This window comes from Denticeps clupeoides, chromosome 1 (assembly GCF_900700375.1).
Source record: "Denticeps clupeoides chromosome 1, fDenClu1.1, whole genome shotgun sequence".
NCBI classification, from domain to species: Eukaryota; Metazoa; Chordata; class Actinopteri; order Clupeiformes; family Denticipitidae; genus Denticeps; species Denticeps clupeoides.
The window spans coordinates 3147226-3166149 of record NC_041707.1 but is presented as its reverse complement, the minus strand read 5'-3'; the positions used below and the strand labels follow the sequence as shown (position 1 = coordinate 3166149).

The window sequence follows — 18924 nt, the reverse complement described above, 5'->3', positions numbered from 1 at the left end:
TATTATTATTTCGGCCTCGCTCTTCGGCAATTAATGCGGGTCGTACCGAACCACGCACACCGGCGTGCTATATATCAAAAATTAGTACTATATTGTGTGAGGTGTGCTATTACTTTTATAAGCGATCGGACTGGGCGTGGCCGAGCTATTAACGCTCAAACAGGGTCATTTTCCCATTAGAACGCATTGAATGCTAATTTTAGCATTGGTAGCATTGGTAAAATGGGGCCCCTTTTAAGTGGTACTGCTACTGTGTCATTGCCAGCAAAGGGGGTCCTACAAGGGGTACTGATACAGCAGCAGCGACAGCACTGTAATTCAATGGCAGATTAAACCAGCAGCTTCATTAGGATGACAATCATCCACATTACTAAGACCCCCTGGTCCTTTGGCTGCTTTATTAGGGACATTGTCCAAACATCACCAAATCTAACATGACTCATCTCGGCCACACCCTGTTAGCGGTTTTGATGTTAGCATTAGCATGCTAACATGCTAATTTTTAAACATGCTCCAAACGTCACCAAATTTACAGTGACGCATCTTGGCCACGCCCTGTTACCGTTTTTGATGTTAGCATTAGCATGCTAACATGCTAATTTTTAAACATGCTCCAAACGTCACCAAATTTACAGTGACGCATCTTGGCCACGCCCTGTTACCGTTTTTGATGTTAGCATTAGCATGCTAACATGCTAATTGTTAAACATGCTCCAAACATCACCAAATTTAACGTCACGCATCTTGGACACGCCCTGTTAGCGTTTCTGATGTTAGCATGCTAGCATTAGCATGCTAACATGCTAATTTTTAAACATGCTCCAAACGTCACCAAATTTACAGTGACGCATCTTGGCCACGCCCTGTTACCGTTTTTGATGTTAGCGTTAGCATGCTAACATGCTAATTGTTAAACATGCTCCAAACATCACCAAATTTAACGTCACGCATCTTGGACACGCCCTGTTAGCGTTTCTGATGTTAGCATGCTAGCATTAGCATGCTAACATGCTAATTTTTAAACATGCTCCAAACGTCACCAAATTTCATGTGAAGCACCTTGGCCAAGCCCTGTTAGCATTTTTGATGTTAGCATGCCCGCGCTCCTACGAAAAACGCCCGGACAGGCCCATCAAAATTTCCCCTGGTGTTAACGTTACTATTGTGTTTTTCCACATTTCGGCAATTAATGCGGGTCGTACCGAAGCACGCACACTGGCTTGCTGCATATAAAAAATTAGTACTATATTGTGTGAGGTGTGCTATTACTTTTATAAGCGATCAGACTGGGCGTGGCCGAGTTATTAACGCTCAAACATTCAATGCATTTCTAATGGAAAGAATTAAATCCTACAGAATAAGACTATAACTGTCCTTCAACACAATCAAAAAGCTGCCACTTCATTTTGAATCATGCTCTTATGGCAACATCCTTCTTGGCCACGCCCTGTTAGCATTTTTGACGTTAGCATGCTAGCTTTAGAATGTTAAAATGCTCATTTTTCAACATCTTTCAAACATCACGACTGCATGGGTGTGCCTGACCCATCGGCCATTTTAATAGGACCGCCCGCTCTTAAAGTTGACACCAGTTCAGGAGGCTACACCCGCGGCTGTGACCAATGCCCGGACAGGCCCATCAAAATTTCTCTTGGAATTTTGGCTTCTAGTTATTATTATTATTCACACAGAGGCGTGCTTGTGCTTTTAAAAGCAAGCCATGACTCCGCCCACACCCATTTTTCCCATTGACTTAACATGGGACATTTAACCACCCCTCGGTTCCTCACATTCAAACATATTGACATGAAATTTGCCGCACACCTTCGTGTAAGACCAACTTAATTTTCCTTTTCACATTTCCACCCCCATTCCTACAGCCTTCCAACCACAACATATTTCACGCAATCAACCAATTTAACCAATTCAACCACATTTAACCTTTCTCTACTCATCCCCCAATCCTCCATTCATCCTTTCATTCCTCCATTCCCCAATTCTCTTCCCATGCATTTTACAGAGCAACAGTGGTCACACTTTCAGCCTTAAAACAATCTATCCAAATTTCTTCACTCAACCCTTGTCCTCCTCCTTTCATCCCTCCATTCTCCCATGAACCCCTTTTACATTTATCAGAGTAACAGTGGCTTACACGTTCAGCCTTCCATCTTCACATAATTCACCCAATGTGACAATTTCAAAACAATGTAAAATGTTTTGAAATGTTTAACTGTTACTCGATTTATACTCATTCCAAAGATAATATATTCCCAGTTTGTCAAAAACGTGGCTAGAACCGCATCTTAAAACAAAATGATATTAAAATGCTAGAAACACAAAATAAACTGGGAAAGCAAAAATAAAAATTCTTCCAGGAAATCAAGCTGTCACTACTCCGGTCTGATGTGACGCAAGGAACTCAGGAACTTGCCTGAATGTCTAAGTTGGGTAAAAGCACTTGATATGCGGCCAGCCCAGCTTCCCCCACCGCAACGTCTGCCTGAAGACCAGCTCCCTACCTACTGCGGAAGGCGTTCAAAGAAAGATTGTGGATTTAATTTTTAATCTTCACTCATGTATACATTTTTAAGCCGATTAATGGTGCACCATTAAATCCCTAATTATAACCATACAAACTACCATGAATTCAACTTTAAGGCTGCCATCCACATTTTGGAGAACCCAAGTGGCCGTAACCAATTCCCAAGATGATTACAAGAATATGTTTTAAACATTATTTTATTACAAATTTTCAGCACTTGTTTTTTAACAATAAACACACATCAAACACAAAAAAGTTAAGTGAGACCCAAAAGAATGACGTGAATTAAAAAGGAGACCGGACACAAGCACTCCTTCCCTAAATGCTTATCAGAAGAGCGAGCAGTTTAGTGTGGCTTGAATCAGGAAGTAAAGATTTTAGACCTTTCGAGAACCACTACAGGTCTGAGGTACTGCAGCTGTTTGATGGCTTCATCGTCGCAGCTGGTCAAAGCATTGTCCAAGATGTCGCTGAGGTCCTGGACACAGCCAAATTCGCTCGGCGAGTGTAAGGGCTTGAGTGGGGCCGACCTAGACCGCCTGCTGCGCGTGAGCAGGGCTCCTCTCTCGTTGTTCTCCTTTACGGAGCAGTTGCGCCAGTGAGAGTCTCGCCGCGGTTTGGCGTGTGGGTGAAGTGGCCTCAGTCCGTGCTGCTCATCCTTCGCCTTGCTTTCCTGAATGAACTTCAGGAAGGAAGACTCGAAGCCCATTGGCTTGTACGCGCCCAAGTCAAACGTGCACGGGGTCAAAGTGTGCGCATGGACGTCCATTGGGTTCGGGGCATGTGTGGCTGGGGTTAGTGGTTCTGACAGTTCGTTTTTCCTTTTGAGCGGCTGACGGGCTGGAACAGAAGATATGCTAACCAGTTTGGCGCCGCTCTCTTTTAAACTCACCAGGCATTCGTCGACAGCAATTCTGAGATTTGGTGGTGGAGAGAGGTCAAGAGGCAGAGCATGTATAAGGGGAGGGGGCGGGGATTGTCTCTGTGACCCATCCTCGTCGTTGTGGTCGTTTGCAGCTGGAACGTCCTCCGCGTGACTGCTGGGCTCCCCGTAAAGCAGGTCATCTGCAGCCACCAGCACGTTACTCTCTGATGGTGTCTTCTCTGAAAAGACCAAGCCGTCCTGTCCATCACTCTTGTCCCCTGTATTGGAGTTAAGGCTCATTGGATGTGGGGGACCACCAGGATTCTCAGACTCTGCTTGGCACTCGATCTTCAGCACCCCAGTGGGAGATGCCTCTGGCAGCACCGACTTCTTTTGTATCAGCTCCTCAAGCTGCTCTGCAGTGAATGCCAGTTTGTCCTGATTTCGGGAGAACTGGAAACGTGACATCTTGTGGCAGTTCACATAATGACGGCGGATGCTGCGGAACAAGGTGACCACCGAGTCACAGTCCTGCACCATGCAAGGGTAGGCTTCAGGCAGACAGCGGTCTTGGCACATCTGCAGTGCTTCTTCGTGAGTGCGGAAGACCAGAGGACGATGCTTGGAAGATTGTTTGGTGCTCTTTTCCGAAGACTCCGGGACTCTTTCTTCATCAGCCGCTTCGACGCGGTCTTCTTGCTGGATGGTTTCTTGGGACTTGGGGCAGTGTCTCAAAGACTGCCTGAGAGGTAGCTTCGGGCAAGTGACAATCAACTTCTTCTGGCAACCACTCGCCGACCCATCCTTCGTCTGGGTGTTGTGAAGTTGCAGTACCAGGGAATCGTAGTAGTCATAATGCCGATAGAACACGTGCTGCTTGTAATTGGACTGCAAGGCAAACACTCGCGTGCAGCCTTCAAACTCACAGCGAACCTGCTGAGACTGGGGGTCCGGGATGGACCGTCTGCCATGGACGTTGTTGTTGTGCCGCTGTAGGCTGCTATTGAGATGGTAGCTGGCGTTGCACTGGGCACACTTGAAACGCGGCACGGGCTCTTCTGAGAGACACGTGGACTTTTCTGAAGGGCTGAACTGGGAAGAGAGGGCCTTCCCACTCCCATGGTGCTCATAGCGATGATGGCGCCATAAGCTGTTCGCACTGTAAAAGTGCTTAGTGCAGCCGTTGTGCTTGCAAGGAAAACGTGGCGGCTTGGCCGATTCCTTTTTGGCTCCGATGCCTTGCAAGTCCCGATCCTGCTCGTGTTCCAAGCACAACTGCGAGCGGTTGTAGTGGTGCACGGTCTGTAGATGACGCACCAGGCTACACCGCTTGGTGAAGGTGGAGCTGCAGTCTTTGAGCACACAGTGATAAGGCTTTTGGTATTTTGTCAGGATGTAGCACAGTTTGGCCTTGGCTACCAGGCGTCTGCTTCCTCTTCCCTCTGAAGCACTTGAATCCACTGTGACCTCGCCTTCGCAATGATCCTGAGGCGAGGCTGGACCTTTCAACGGGCCACTTCTGTTCTCTGATGCCAGTCCGTTTTCCCAACCAAGCTTTCTCCACACCCAAGGAGTTTTCTTCTGGAACTTCTGCAGCCATGTGTTGCAATTGCTAGTGTCCCCTTCCAACTTCTCTTTCTGAAGGTTTTGCTTCACTCTGGCCTTTGGTTGCTCTGCTTCCTTGGCCTCCTCTCTCCGTTTTACAGAGCAGCTCATCTGCTCTAGGACTATCTCACTGATTTTGTGCATCTGAAGGTAATGTAGTCGCAGCTCCTTCTTTTGTTTATAGCTCTTGGGACAGAGGTGACATTTAAAAGGCCTAAACATGTGTGACAGGAATTTCTTTGTAGCCTTTACTTCCTCTTTGGAGTAGTCATGCTTGGTCACATAGTGACGCAGTAAAGCACGGCTCGTCACACTCTGATAGCTGCAGCCTTTGACATCACAGGTGTACGGCTTGTTCGTGGACAGAACAAGAAAGCTGCTAATCAGATTATTTGTCTGGGACTCTGTATCTGCACTCTGCGCTTCACCCTCCTGGGGCAAACTGGTGGCGGTTTCAACTTCAGATTGGCATGTGGAATCCGATTCAGTCTTTTTATTTGGTTTGGAAGAGGACCTGGCACTTGTGGTAGGAGGAGAGGGCACAGGTGTGACTTTGGAGATGGGTTGACAAGCTTTCCTGGGGCTAGAGCAATTCAGACTCAGCTCCCTAAGACCAAGCAGAATGTCGCACAGTAGATCTTCTGGGGTTATATTTGATTCTGACGTAGGAGGATTAACAAGGTTTATGGTGGACACATCTTCAGGACTGGGTCCAGGGCTGGGGAGATCTACGTCTTGGGCACGTTCATCAGTTTTGGTGGCTTTGAATTTTGAGCTCTTTTCAAGTTTTTTGTGTCCCTTTTCCTCAGCCGCCAGCTGTTCAGGATGAACACATTTCAGATGCCTTTGAACATCTCTGGCTTTAGTGAAAGTCTTACCACAGTTTTCAAATCCACAAGTGAACATTTTTCCATCAAAGCAAACAGCAACATGTGTAAGTGCACCTGTGAGACCCTTGCAGTCTAAGTTGCGAGAGGGCAAGGAACCAGCCGATGATGAATGTTCCTGGATGCCGTTGACGACAGACGTTACGGCCGCCATATTGGTCATGGAGACCTCCTCCATCACAGGATCCACGAGTTTCCGTTTACTCTTTCTCTGTTCCTCGAAGTCCTCCTCAGTGAAAGAGATGCCATGCGTGGCCAAGTGCTTGAGGAATTCCTTGCGAGAGTAGTAGAACTTTTTGCATCCGGGACCGGTACAGTTGTATGCGGCGTCACGGAAGTGCTGAGCCTCGTGGTGGTAAAGCTGCCCCAGGTCGCAGAAGGACAGGCTGCAACCTTGCAACTCGCACCGGTAGCTGAGGCGGAAGCCGTGGCCTTGCTTGTGTGCGACCAGCTCGCTGGTGGTATTAAACCTGGCACCACAGTCGGAAACCGCACACATGTACGGCCTTTCGCCGTAATGCACGCGCCGGTGCCTGCGGTGATGGTAGGCGGTCACGAAATGCCGCCGGCAGAAGGGGCACTTCTCGCGCCGGTCTTTCATTGCAAAATAATGCCTCACGCTTTCGTCTGCGTCCTCATGCTCCGCCTTCAGGTGGACACTCAGGTACTTAAAGAGTCTAAAGTTCTTGGAGCAGTTGGTGGCAGGGCATGGGTACACCTCGCGATCCTGCAGTTCAAAGTGAGTGCTGATGTACTCAAACGTGATGTGGTCTTGGTCTTCCGGCTTTTTAGGCAACGAGTCAGTTTGCTCCAAAATGTGATCCAGCACGTCGGGATCTTGCGTGGACTGGTAGTACGTCCACAAGGACGGGTCTAAGGCCATCTCCGCAGGCTCTAGCTCGTCTAGCTCGTCCTCCTCCATCTCCTTTTCCAAGTCCACCCTCCTTTTTGCCTTTTTCTTCTTCGGAGGCCGACTCACTTTGTTCGGCATGTGTATGTGTTGGCTTGTGTGACTAACAAACTCCTGCTTCCCGTGGAACGTCTGAAGGCATACGGGGCAGGTGAACACCCCGTTCTTGACATGTTTTCGACAGTGATGGAAGAACCGCGCCTCAATCACCTCCTTTTCACATAACTGACAGTAGATTTTATACTTCTGCCACCGTAAATACCTTTCGGAGCAGCCAGTTTTTTTGCTTGGGGACAATTTGGGGTTCTCCTCGGTCTTTCTAGTGCAGTCGATTTCGTCACCGCAGTTGTTTATGGAGCAGGTCTCTTCACTTACCTCATCATCGGAGTCCTGCTGTTCTTCTGCGTCCTCATCATCCTCTTTCTCCTCCTCCCATTCAACGTCTTTTATTTCTAGTGGCAGATTCACCTCTTGAGATGGCTCTTCCTCTTCTTCTTCTTCTTCTTCTTCTTCAGGCTCCAGTCCCAGCAGCCTGACGCAGCATCGCCTGAGCGTCTTCCAGTCCCAAAACTCGGGATCGAAAGGCCAGTGCGCTTTGAGAGCAAGAAGCAACTCGCAGCGGAGGGAATTAGGGATGATGCTACTCTCTTCGTCGTACTTCTGATCAGGCTGCACATACAGCTCTTCCACTGAAGCAAGGGCGAGCTGGGAGGGGCCAAGCAGAAACTCTGTCAACTGGCAGGCTCTGAGAACCTCCAGATCTTCACACAGGAGACAAGCCACAGTCTTGCACACGGCCATCTTCGTCTCCGGGTCTGCCTGTCCTGGAAGCTGAAGCGCTTTGACACACAGCTGAACAGATATCGGCAGACCTAGGTGCACTGCCTGCATGAAGGAGAAAGAGTACAAAAAAAATTAACGCTGACCCAATCAGAGTAAGAATAAACCATGAAATCATTATTGGGGTACCAACCTCTGTCTGGACAACTTGGATAAGAAAAAGGAGGTGGTGGGCCGTCTTAGCAATGGCACCAAATTGGAGACAGCGTTCGAGAAACGACTCCAAGGAGAGCTCCAGTCTTCGTTGCAGCTTGCTCCACAAAAGTGTAAGTTCCCTGAGGTATTAATGGGTTGAGTGAAGGCCCAAGCATTGCATTGTGGTCAATCACCAGTTCAGAACATGCATTGTTGCTTAGAATCTTACCAAGCACAGTTGAGGTTTTCCTGCTGCAGCTGCTGGGTAAAATATGTGGTGCACAGGATGAAGGCTGTGTTTTCATCCCCGTCCGTTTCCATGTTGCAGATTAAGTCCAGGACATCTTTACCATCCAGTCTGGAGATCTAAGTCAAATTGGAGAGAAATGGGGAGGGGAAAGCACACGAGCGTCTGTGGAACGAAACTTACAGATTTGCTTACAATCTTGTAATACCCCTAAAATTAGAACTCTAGAGCGTCAGACTTGGTTTGATCCAGTCCCACAATGAGATTTCCCAGGACGCGCCGTTTCGGTGTCTGTGGGTTTAAATGTTAATGAGGAGGGGAGAGGTGGGACGAGGAGGAGAGTGGCCTATAGAACTTGATTGGAGAATTTGTGGAAATGACATCATCGACACCATTCACCAACCACAATGTTTGGTGCAGACAGGAAGACGTGTAACTTTTCCCTTTGTGGCGACATAAGGGGACAAATTCCAGATCGTACCGTCTGAGCTGCCGCTCTCTGAACAGCGAAGCAGAACGACCAAAGTACTCTTTACACCTATCACCATTTCTAGCCACTGCAGGACCATAGAGAGAGGGTTCTCAACCTTATACAAGCTGGCCCCCTCCAAAGCTGGTTCGTTTTCTAAAGTCTATGAGCGCAGCACACACAAATAAACTAAATTGACATACAGCAGTTACATTTCAAAATGTGGTGTTTTAATATTTATAATTATTTGAATACAGTTCAGCAACATACATCACACGACCTGACGACCAAGAGAGCTGACAATTGACCATCACCTCACGATTGAAAATGTGACACTTATTTCATATGACAGTTCAACAAGTTAATGATATTAAGTCACTTAAATTTTGTATGAAGAATTGACTGTTTTATCAGCAAAATTTAAATAATCTCACTGTAAAAAGTGTGTGCACTTTTTGTGGTGCATTTTGTAATATATCATCTGCACGGGTGCCGACCACACATCACTTATACTGACTACACGTCACACATTGCCCAGAATTTCCAAATAAAGTTCCATTTATTAATTCCACAAATGTCCTAGGGAACCGTGAGGTACCGACAGCTTCCGCTCGCTTTTCACCTTGGATTTCCTGGTCCGAGAGCATAAATGTTCCCCTTGAAAACGTGCGCCCTGGGAGAACGGTGCCTTTATAGCCAGCTTGGGACAGAGGAGAAGTGTGTTGGACGTGTGCTGGGTTTATTGTTAATGTGTAAGTATGATTTGAGTTTTGTCTTGTGGGTTATGGAGGAGTGAATCGTGAGCTACATTCACCTGCCTTTCCCCCCTTCCATTTTGAGCTCACCCAATCAGGAGATGATGGTGGGTTGTATTTACTGGCACAGAGTAGGAGAGGGGCTTCGGGTCTCAAGGTCAGGTTGGTGTTTGTTGTCCGGGAAGCATTGGTGCAGCATATATTAATATTTCTATTTCTATATTTCTATTTCTAAGATGGCTGGTCTTGTTTTTCTTTGGTTCTTTTTGATTGAATTTTTGAGCACCTTCCCTGTGAATAACACTGTGAATAAATCTTTTTTTTTAACATTTTTAAATCACTACAACTGGTATATGAAATTTTCATATACCAGTTGTAGTGGTAGCTTTAAACTTAAAACATTATAAATCATCTAAACTGGTTATAAGCCTGAGCAGAAATAATATATTTTTTTCCCCAAAAAAACAAAAAACGTGAAAAGGCTGATATGAGGAATTCTGCCACTTCGATTGGCCAACAAAGGTGAATTGAACAAAGTGAAATGAAAGAAAGTTCATACCTCCATGATTGCCTCGTCATTAGGCAACAACTTGCACATCTGAGACACAAAGTTGTAGCGAAAGGTGCCCTGGTTGGGGATGAGGTTGCAGTTTGCGCATGCCTTGTTCAACGCCAAAGCCTTCTCGACCTCTCCGTATTTCTCTAGGTGTTTGATTCTCATCTCCATGAAACTTTCTCCTTCCAAAGCAATGAGGCCATTTACTAAAAAATAAATAAATAAATAAATAAAAAATGAGAACGACGCTGAACAGCAGGAGCAGGGAGGGTGGGGAAGAAAAGCTTCAAAGCAACACCAGTATAAAAACACTTACGTTCCTGGGTATCCATGGGCTGGCCTTCAAGGAGATTTCTGAGGACAGGGATTTCCCACGGCCCTCCTCCTTGTGTAATATGGACCAAGGCCTGCAGGTCTGTGCTTCCATACTCTATCAAAGAGTCGTGGGCCACCTACAGAAAGGAAGGCAGTGTGACTGGGTTATGGACGTGCGAGGCCTTCTTGCATTGGCATCTGGGTTTTTGTGAGCCTCACCTGTACGGAATGGTGGAATTGCATCCAAGCATGATAGGGGATGTCACTTATAGGCACAGACAACAGCAACTCAAAGCAACTCCTGAGGAAGGCAAATACATTGGACATTTTACAGTGGAATCTCACACATTACGTAAAAAAGATGTAAAGAGGTACTTTCATTCAGTCGCCTATTCATGACCTAAGACTAATTCTAAACTAAAAGGGAACTTCAATGAAGTTCTCCATTCAAAAAAACACATAAGCTTGACCCACGAGCCCATGACCGACCCATCATGTCATAAACGTTGTGACAGGCTTGACTTACAGCGCCAGCCTCTTCAGCACCAGAGCGACGTTGTCCGAAGCCGCCGTGAGGTGGGGTCTCGCGGCGGCGAAGCAGTTGATGGACAGGCAGTAGACCTCCAGCAGGGCCAGGCCATGCTCGATGGAGTTCCTGCTCCCGGCATAGTGCATCAGAGCCTGCATGAGGAACAGGGGGGGGTCCGTTCAAAAGCTCCCACTTTCACAGAATGCCTTAAATGGAAAGAACTTGCAAATCGAACTGGCCAGATATTAATATTACTATTAACTATTAAATTATTTTCTCTAAATTTAAATTAACAGCATTTTTATTGGAGCAAACAGAAAAAAAAAACTAATCTGTTAATAAATATATAGATATATTTTTTTGTTTCAGATGGACTGGACTGGCCCGATCCTGATGGGTGGTGGTAGCCTAGCGGGTAACACACTCTCCTATGGACCAGAAGACCCAGGTTCAAACCCCACTTACTACCATCGTGTCCCTGAGCGTCTCCAGGGGGGGGCTGTCCCTGTCACTACTGACTGTAAGTCGCTCTGAATAAGTGCGCCTGGTAAATGCCGTAAATGTAAATGTAATGACTGGCGGACATTGAAAATTTCAAACGTCTCTCAGTACCGCGTGCCACGGCCACCTTCAGTCTGGAGCCCCGACCATTTCTCGAGAAGTAGAACCCTGAGTCTGAAGGCAGCCACAAAATTCACCGAAAATATTAATCACATTGTTCACTTCTAATGTCTTAGATTTGGAAGAACAGAATCCAGACAACAAACATAACAGCACAAATAACAAGGCATTAATCACTACACTAATCACATGCTAATTGGCTTAGGTCACTAAAATGCAGCAGTTCAGCCGTATTTGTGAAAGGCGGGGCAGGGCGGGGTCTCTAGCCCACATCCACACACTGGGGACAAACTCCTGATCGGCTCCTCCATCTGTCGTCTTACACTTGATTGGGCCCCAGAGATCCCGTCCAGACAGAACACAGAAGAACCTCAGGAACACACACACACACACACACACACACACACACGCCATTAGGAACCATTAGGTGAGAACGAGCTTACAATACAGCCTTCACGTGAGCAACAAAATATAATCTTAATAACAAGTTCATGCTGGAACTGCCTAGTGGTTCCGGTATTATGTTAAAATCATTCTTGCACAACGTGCATGCTGCTACCATCATGCACTTGACCTATTATTGACGTTCTCGGCGATTAAAGCAAACCGAATGCTTCGTGGCGGAGGCTCAAAAAGTGGGCGTGGTGAACGACCCTCACAACCTCACATGTCATGTGTTTTATAACTATATCTCGCTATTTGTTTTCTCTGGCTTTTTATAAAGTCCAATTTATCACAGACAAAGTTAAATTCACCAGTTAGGCTGTCCTAGTTAGGGTACCGGGCCACTGTAGCACCAATATACCACTATAACCACATATTTCAGTATCGGTCGTACAGTGCAACCGTCTGCCGCTGCTTCTGTTTGTTTTTCTCCGAGACACGGAATCAAGCACCCAGACTACTGGCAGACCCCAGTGAAGAGACCAGCAAATAAATCCTGGTTCCTGACAACTGCTTTACAAGGACAAAACATGAAACAAACCAGAGGGTCACCACAGCCACCACCACCGTTACAACTACAGCTATAGGGATCTTCAAATGGACCAGTAACATCATTATGGACACATAATCTAGACCATGACACTGAATACATCCTGGACTTCTCCAACCCTACAACTGTAGGACTCATTATATCATATCCAACCCTGCACTGACACCATTTGCAGGCTCACTCTACCCTGGAAGGGGGTCCCTCTCTGTATCACTCCTTCCCAACGTTTCTTCCTTTCTTTTTTTTTCTCTCTCCTAGAGTTTTTTTGTGTGGAGTTTTTCCTTGTGTGCAGAAGGGTCAAGTGTGGGGGGTGTCAACTGTAGGGCCTGTCAAAACCCATTGAGACATAATGTATGTGATTTTGGGCTATATAAGAAATAAATGTTGTTGTTGTTGTTATTTCAGTTAACAAGCTGAAAAGTGGGTGGTAGTAGAATAGTAGACACTTGCCTATGAACCAGAAGTTCCAGGTTCGAGCCCCACTTACTACCATCGTGTCCACTGACTGTCTCCAGTGGGGGACTGTCCCTGTTGTCTGATAAACGCGGAAAATCTAAAATAGTGTGACACCTTTATCGAAAGGTCAAATATTATTGCTTTGCCCTGGGCTACGCAGCCTGTTTATGCGTTTTATTAAGAAACGGCTGAGAAGCGGCACAGACCAAACAGGAAGTGACGACGCAGAAAGCGACAGGAGCAGAGAGAGATGCTGCAAGAGTATATTGCGTGGATATTTTTTGCAGTCAATTTCTACTGAAATCCCGACGAGCGTTTAGACAGCGTTGAGTGATCGGCAGTAAAACGCCGACCGAACACAGTCACAAAGTGCAGCAAAAACGCGTATGCTGCTTCAAACGTTCGAACGATCAGGCCGCCACAGTCACTACCGGCAAAACATTTACGGCATTTTATCAGACACTCTTATCCAGAGTGACTTACAATCAGTAGTTACAGGGACAGTCCCCCCCTGGAGACACTCAGGGTTAAGTGTCTTGCTCAGGGACACGGTGGTAGTAAGTGGGATTTGAACCTGTGACTCTGTAGTCTTCTGGTTCATAGGCAAGTGTGTTACCCACTAGGCTACTACCATCCCTACTACTACTATCCCTACCACCACTACTTTTTATACCGGCACCAGAAAATCGGCATTATGATATAATCGATTATGCTCTGTACTGCATACCATGCAGTATCGTCCACGTCTGAATCGCAACGCGTCGATTATGAGATGTGTAACGCATGTATAACGTGTGCTGAGCATGAGAAGTTCGCCGCACACTGGGTGAAGACTTGGGTGTGGACTAACACCCTGAAGTGCACCCTGGGGAGCCTCAACTCCAGGCGAACCAGGAACGAGGACACCCGCCTGAGGAGCGGAAAAGTAGGGGGGGAGGGAAAAAAAAAAAAAAGGTGAAAGTGAAGTGATTGTCATTATGAAAGACTGCAGCACAGCATGCGGTGACACGGTGAAATGTGTCCTCTGTATTTAACAATCACTCATGATAGGTGCAGTGTGTGGGGACTGTACCTTCATCAAGGGGACTTTGGCGGTTCAGGATTCGAACCAGCAACCATCCGATTACGGGCAACTAGGCCAATCGCTATAAAATCAACCTCTTCTCCATCTTTTTTTTTTTTTGTTATATTTTATTAATCCCGAAGGATTCGAATCGGCAAACTTCTGAATACGGGGCCGCTTCCTTAACGTCTAGGCCACCCACTGCTCTTGGCTTGATCTCCGAGTTGCTCATTAAAGCGCCACAACGCGCAAAGGTCAAAGTTCAACAACACTCAAGTTCCCGGGGCGAGACGCTCTTATGGCGCGCGTGCCAAAGAAAACAACGGGATTCAGAGCAAACTATTCCCCGAGTTCTCCTTTAGTCTACGACCCTTAAAGACAAGAATCAACTCAAACGTGAAACAACTGACAGATGGAACAAGGTCAGCACTGGGCAGGACAGAGCATTGTACCTTAAACATTACCGCCTGCACCTGAAGCCGCACACCAAAATGAAAGCTCCCTAAGCCAAGGGGGGAGAATCGAGAGGAACTGCAGCGATACGAGATCCAAAGCTGGCGCCAAGAAACAACGACGAGGGGGATTCCTATAAAGCCACAATCGAGTTCGCCCTGAAGTCGGCACAGAGCAAAATGTGCTGTCACACCAAGTTGAAATACCCCGCAGTACCCCGTTCAAAACTCAACGTTGACTCAACGTTAAATCAACGTTGCCTCAACGTTAACAAATTCAAAAACATTGTATGCTGCACCGATCGGTTTCCAAGATGAACCCCAAACGCTTATTTACAGAAGAGATTCTTTAAGAAGAAAATGTAACGATCTCCACGTAACAAAGTCTTTAGTGGTACGTGAAACGCAGACGTTTGTCTTTGAACTTGAACTTGCCAACTACGGCTACAGCAATGGACTGAAATCAGCAGACCGTCAACGCGCGTCGAATAGAATTACAGCCACAGAAGCTCAGAAACAGCGTACACGAATTGTTCCCACGAATTCCCCTCCTCTGGTCTCCGTGTCGTTTCGTGCGTGTTCCCGAAGACGCCGTTTCGCGTTTTGTTCGATTTACGCCCACAAAACACATTTACACGCAGCGGGGACGGGAACAGTCCCGCTGGAGTCTCGCAGGGCTCGGTGTCCCGCTCGGTGGGGTTCGAACACGGGTCTTCTGGCGATTTGATAAAAAAAAAAAAAGTTCACGCCCTCACTTCAGCAGTAAACCTTCACGCTCGGAGCCGTGGAATACCGGAAAACGTGGACCGGGGGGGGTCCATCTCGACGGGCTGCGCCGATTTTGACAGCGGAGCTCGTCCGAAACGCGCCCGGCGAGCCGCGGAGGCGGAAAGTTGCACGACGCGCGTAAACCGGGGAGCCACCGCGCTTCAGTTCTGTCAGGCCGCGTTGTCGTCCCCCCCCGGGCGGTGAAAGGTGACAGCCGAGGTGACAGCGGCGCCCTTTATCCGCGGCGCCAGGGGCCCAGATGTGCGGCAGGAGGAAGGGGGCAGAGACCGCGCACGGCGTACTACCTGGCAGAAGTTGTTGCAGTACTCGCCGGAGGCCTTCTCCGACACGTCCTGCTGGCGCAGCTCGCACTCCAGCCGCTGCAGGGTGGCCTGCAGGCTGTCCATGACCAGGAACGTGTCCTCGGCCGAGTGCATTATCCGCTCGCCCCAGTCGGGCTCCGACTCCGAAGCCCCGTCCGCCATCTTCCCCGACAGCCCCAGCGCGTAGGCCGGGGTTGCCAGGTCGCGAAGGCGAATGCCGCGCCATTCTGCGCGGACCTGGCAACACCGGGGTGGCGGTCAGGAGAGACCAGTGCGGTTCAGCCATGAATTTGAATATTAAAAAAAAAACGTATTATTGTGTGTGTGTTTTTATCATTATTTATTTGCGTTTTGGGTTTTACCTGCACTTGGTGTGGCGTTTTGGAAAAACAAAGGTTTCGACGCATGAGAGGCGGTGTCTGTCGCCCCCTACCGACCACAGACGTCGGCGACACCGTCACCCGGAAGTGATGCAGTTAGACGCCCGGACACGTGTGAGAACCGGAACGCTGGACGCTCGGTAAGCGTCGCTTCGTGCGTTTTGAAAGAAACTGTTTAAAATGCGAAAATGTTAAAACTGAAGTCTTAATAAAGCAACGTTTACTTGTATGACAGAGCCTCTGAGTATTTCGATGACAAAGCTTTCATCAACATGTCATCGAAATTTAGTTTTACAATTTTCTTTTGTAGTCTATTCAGTATTTAAGTTTTAGTTAAAAAAATTATTATGACAATTCTTGTATAATGTTACAATTCTTGTGTATATGTATTTTGTTTCTTTTACGATTGCGCTATGGGGGAGAGGGGTCTGTGTGGAACAGTATATCGTTTATGCTGTTGTACTGACAATAAATCTCTTTTGAATCTTGAATCCCAGATGTTTTCATAATTCCATATCTCGTTCCCTGCTGTAAATGTCTCCCACAGATCATGGGAAAGTCCAAGCAGGTAGGGAACCACAAGAGCAACAAGAAGAACAACATCGCCAAGACGTGGAAGACCAAGCGCAGGACGAAGGACCTCGATGAGATCCACGTTGATATGAAGCCTGCCAATGCGGCCGCGTTGCTGAAGCAGGCTGTCGACCACGACGCCACTGGCTGCGCGCAACACTACTGTCTGCACTGCGCGTGAGTCTGTCGTCATGTGGTCAAATGGATCTCTGTCCGGGATTGTCGTTTGATTTGGTATTTTGGGTTGCAGGCGGTACTTTGTCGATTTGAAAACAATGAAGGAGCACTTTAGGTCTAAGGTTCACAAGAAGAGGTGAGTGGAATATTCAGACCATGGGTCACCAAGCCTGGTGCTGGAGGCCACTGGTCCTGCACAGCTTAGAACTTTCCACCACACCTCGTTCAGCTCAAGAACTGGATGATAACGAATACACAAGTTGAATCAGGTGTGATAAGTGATCTCCGTAAAGTTGGCAGTGAGTATGTCGAATACAGAATTCACATATCTTTGCTGGATTTTCTCTGACTCGTAGAAATCTTCACGTTTCATGTTGGTTTTTCAATTGCTTTAGCCGATAATTTGTGAAAATGCGCTGCACTTTTGACTGTAGGCAACATTTTAAAATAAAACCTCAAACCTATCCCTAAACCCTTACCCTATTATCTACTGCCTTCAGTAGTGTGAAAGTGCATGATGTACGTGGTATTTACACACGTAGTTTCACCCCAAGCTGAAAGGAGCTATATTAATGCATATTACATCATTTCGTCTTTTATTTTGAAACGTTCCGTACCGTCAAAAGTGCAGCGAGCGCCTTAAATCGGCTGAATTATTTTGCATATTCACAATTTATCGGCTGCAGCAACTGAGTGTAAGTTCACAGACATACAAAGTGGATGCTTCTAGGTATGAGGAGGAGAAAATACAGCTTGTCTGTTGAATACAGAACTCACCGCTAACTTTACTGAGGTTGCTAAGTGAACGTAAGCACAAAAATGTGCAGGACAATGTGCAGGGTTGGTGACACACTTGTGGGTTTGGACTTTTTAACCTGTAACCCACCCACCTACCTGTACAGACTGAAGCGTTTACGAGAAGAACCTTACACTCAAGAGGAGGCAGAGAGGGCGGCTGGCATGGGCTCTTACGTCCCCCCCAAGAAAGTTGAAGTTCACACCCAGCCTGTGGAGGAGCAGATGAACAGTTAAAAGCCGAGGCCTGGTATCTTCTGAACTGACGCTGGTGCAGGACTGTGTTTGCCCTTGATTTGATTTATCATGGTTTTTATGGCTAGTGGCTGGTCTAACTGCGTCATATATGTGCATTCTGTACACATGTAAATAGAAATGCATATACAATGTATTGTTTGTAGCTATCAGCACAATAAATTTGTGTATAAGCTGACTTTTTTTTTTTGTATTTTATTCTTGCTCTTATAATGGAGGATAGTCATTATTTCAAATGTTTTGTGTGATGTTATAGCGCTATGTACATTTTGACACTTGGTTAACTGTTATTGCAATTATACATTTATGTATTCGAGGTTGAAGTTTATTATCATATGTACAAAGTACAGCATACAGAGCACAATGAAATTCTTACTTGAAACCCCCTCCCACGTAGACAGAACATAGAACATGATACATAGATGTGCAGCAGCAATAAATAAATCACTGAAGGCTAAGTTGCATAAAGTGAGTGTGCATAATTTAAGTGACAGTGCATAATGTTATGGAAGTTACATTCAAGGAAGCATAAATCGATGTAATGCTCATAGAGAGCCACAGCTACTATGTGTTGAATAGCCTGATGGCACTGGGGTAGAAACTGTTCCTGAATCATGTTGTGCATGTGTCAATTGTCCTGAGTCTCTGGCCTGATCCACTTCATGGATGCTGTGATGATAACGAACATAAAATGCATAACAGAAAAAAGTAGACAGTGGCTAGGTGCCCAAGCGGTTAAGGAAGGTTGCCGGTTCGAATCCCGATCCGCCGAGGTGCCACTGAGCAAAGCACCGTCCCCCACACACTGCTCCCCAGGCGCCTGTCATGGCTGCTCACTACTCACCAAGGGTGATGATTAAATAAAGAGGACACATTTCGTTATGTCACCGTGTGCTATGCTGCAGTGTCTCACATTGACAATCATTTCACTTTCACTATATACAGTCCACTATATAGAGAGACAAGATGACAAGGCTCCAGTGATTGCTCAGTGGCACCTTGGCAGCTCGGGATTTGAACCTGCAACCTTCAGACACAGAGTTGGCCTGTATAACAAGAATAAATATACTTTAAGCTAGAAGTGGGATAAATATATGTACACTTTTAACTTTAACAAGGAAAAAAATCATGAGAATGAGGTTGTCCATGAAGATTAATGATATTTAATGCCATTGCTTATTGAATGCAGCTCAGTTTTATTGATATCGATGACAAAATAGCTTTCCATCATCTAACAGTTGCTCTTCTTAATCCTCATTTCCGGCTGTATTGTAAGAAGGCGTGGCTACAGCTGGGAATTAAGTGATCGACAGTGATTGGAAGAGACCGCTTTGCGGGGCGGGGCTAAAATCCCTACTGACAAATTTATACTCCAAATTTGGGCCAAATACGTCAAAATTAATATTTCTTCT

At 46.6% G+C, this 18924-nt stretch overlaps 2 protein-coding genes across 2 annotated transcripts; one reads left to right on the top strand and one right to left on the bottom strand.

The window, feature by feature from the left end:
- Window positions 1-2721: 2721 nt before the first annotated feature.
- Window positions 2722-15507, bottom strand: rlf (RLF zinc finger). The gene is made up of 8 exons (XM_028982642.1): window positions 15315-15507; window positions 10653-10807; window positions 10346-10427; window positions 10128-10263; window positions 9815-10017; window positions 8014-8150; window positions 7783-7924; window positions 2722-7694 (listed from the first exon to the last, which is right to left on the bottom strand). The coding sequence occupies exons 1-8, from the start codon at window positions 15492-15494 to the stop codon at window positions 2904-2906; spliced, it is 5826 nt and encodes a 1941-aa protein (XP_028838475.1). The 5' UTR covers window positions 15495-15507; the 3' UTR covers window positions 2722-2903.
- Window positions 15340-17690, top strand: znf593 (zinc finger protein 593). The gene is made up of 4 exons (XM_028982658.1): window positions 15340-15852; window positions 16260-16462; window positions 16536-16598; window positions 17365-17690. Exons 2-4 carry the CDS (start codon window positions 16263-16265, stop codon window positions 17492-17494), a joined length of 393 nt encoding a protein of 130 aa, XP_028838491.1. The 5' UTR covers window positions 15340-15852; window positions 16260-16262; the 3' UTR covers window positions 17495-17690.
- The last annotated feature ends 1234 nt before the right edge of the window (window positions 17691-18924 follow it).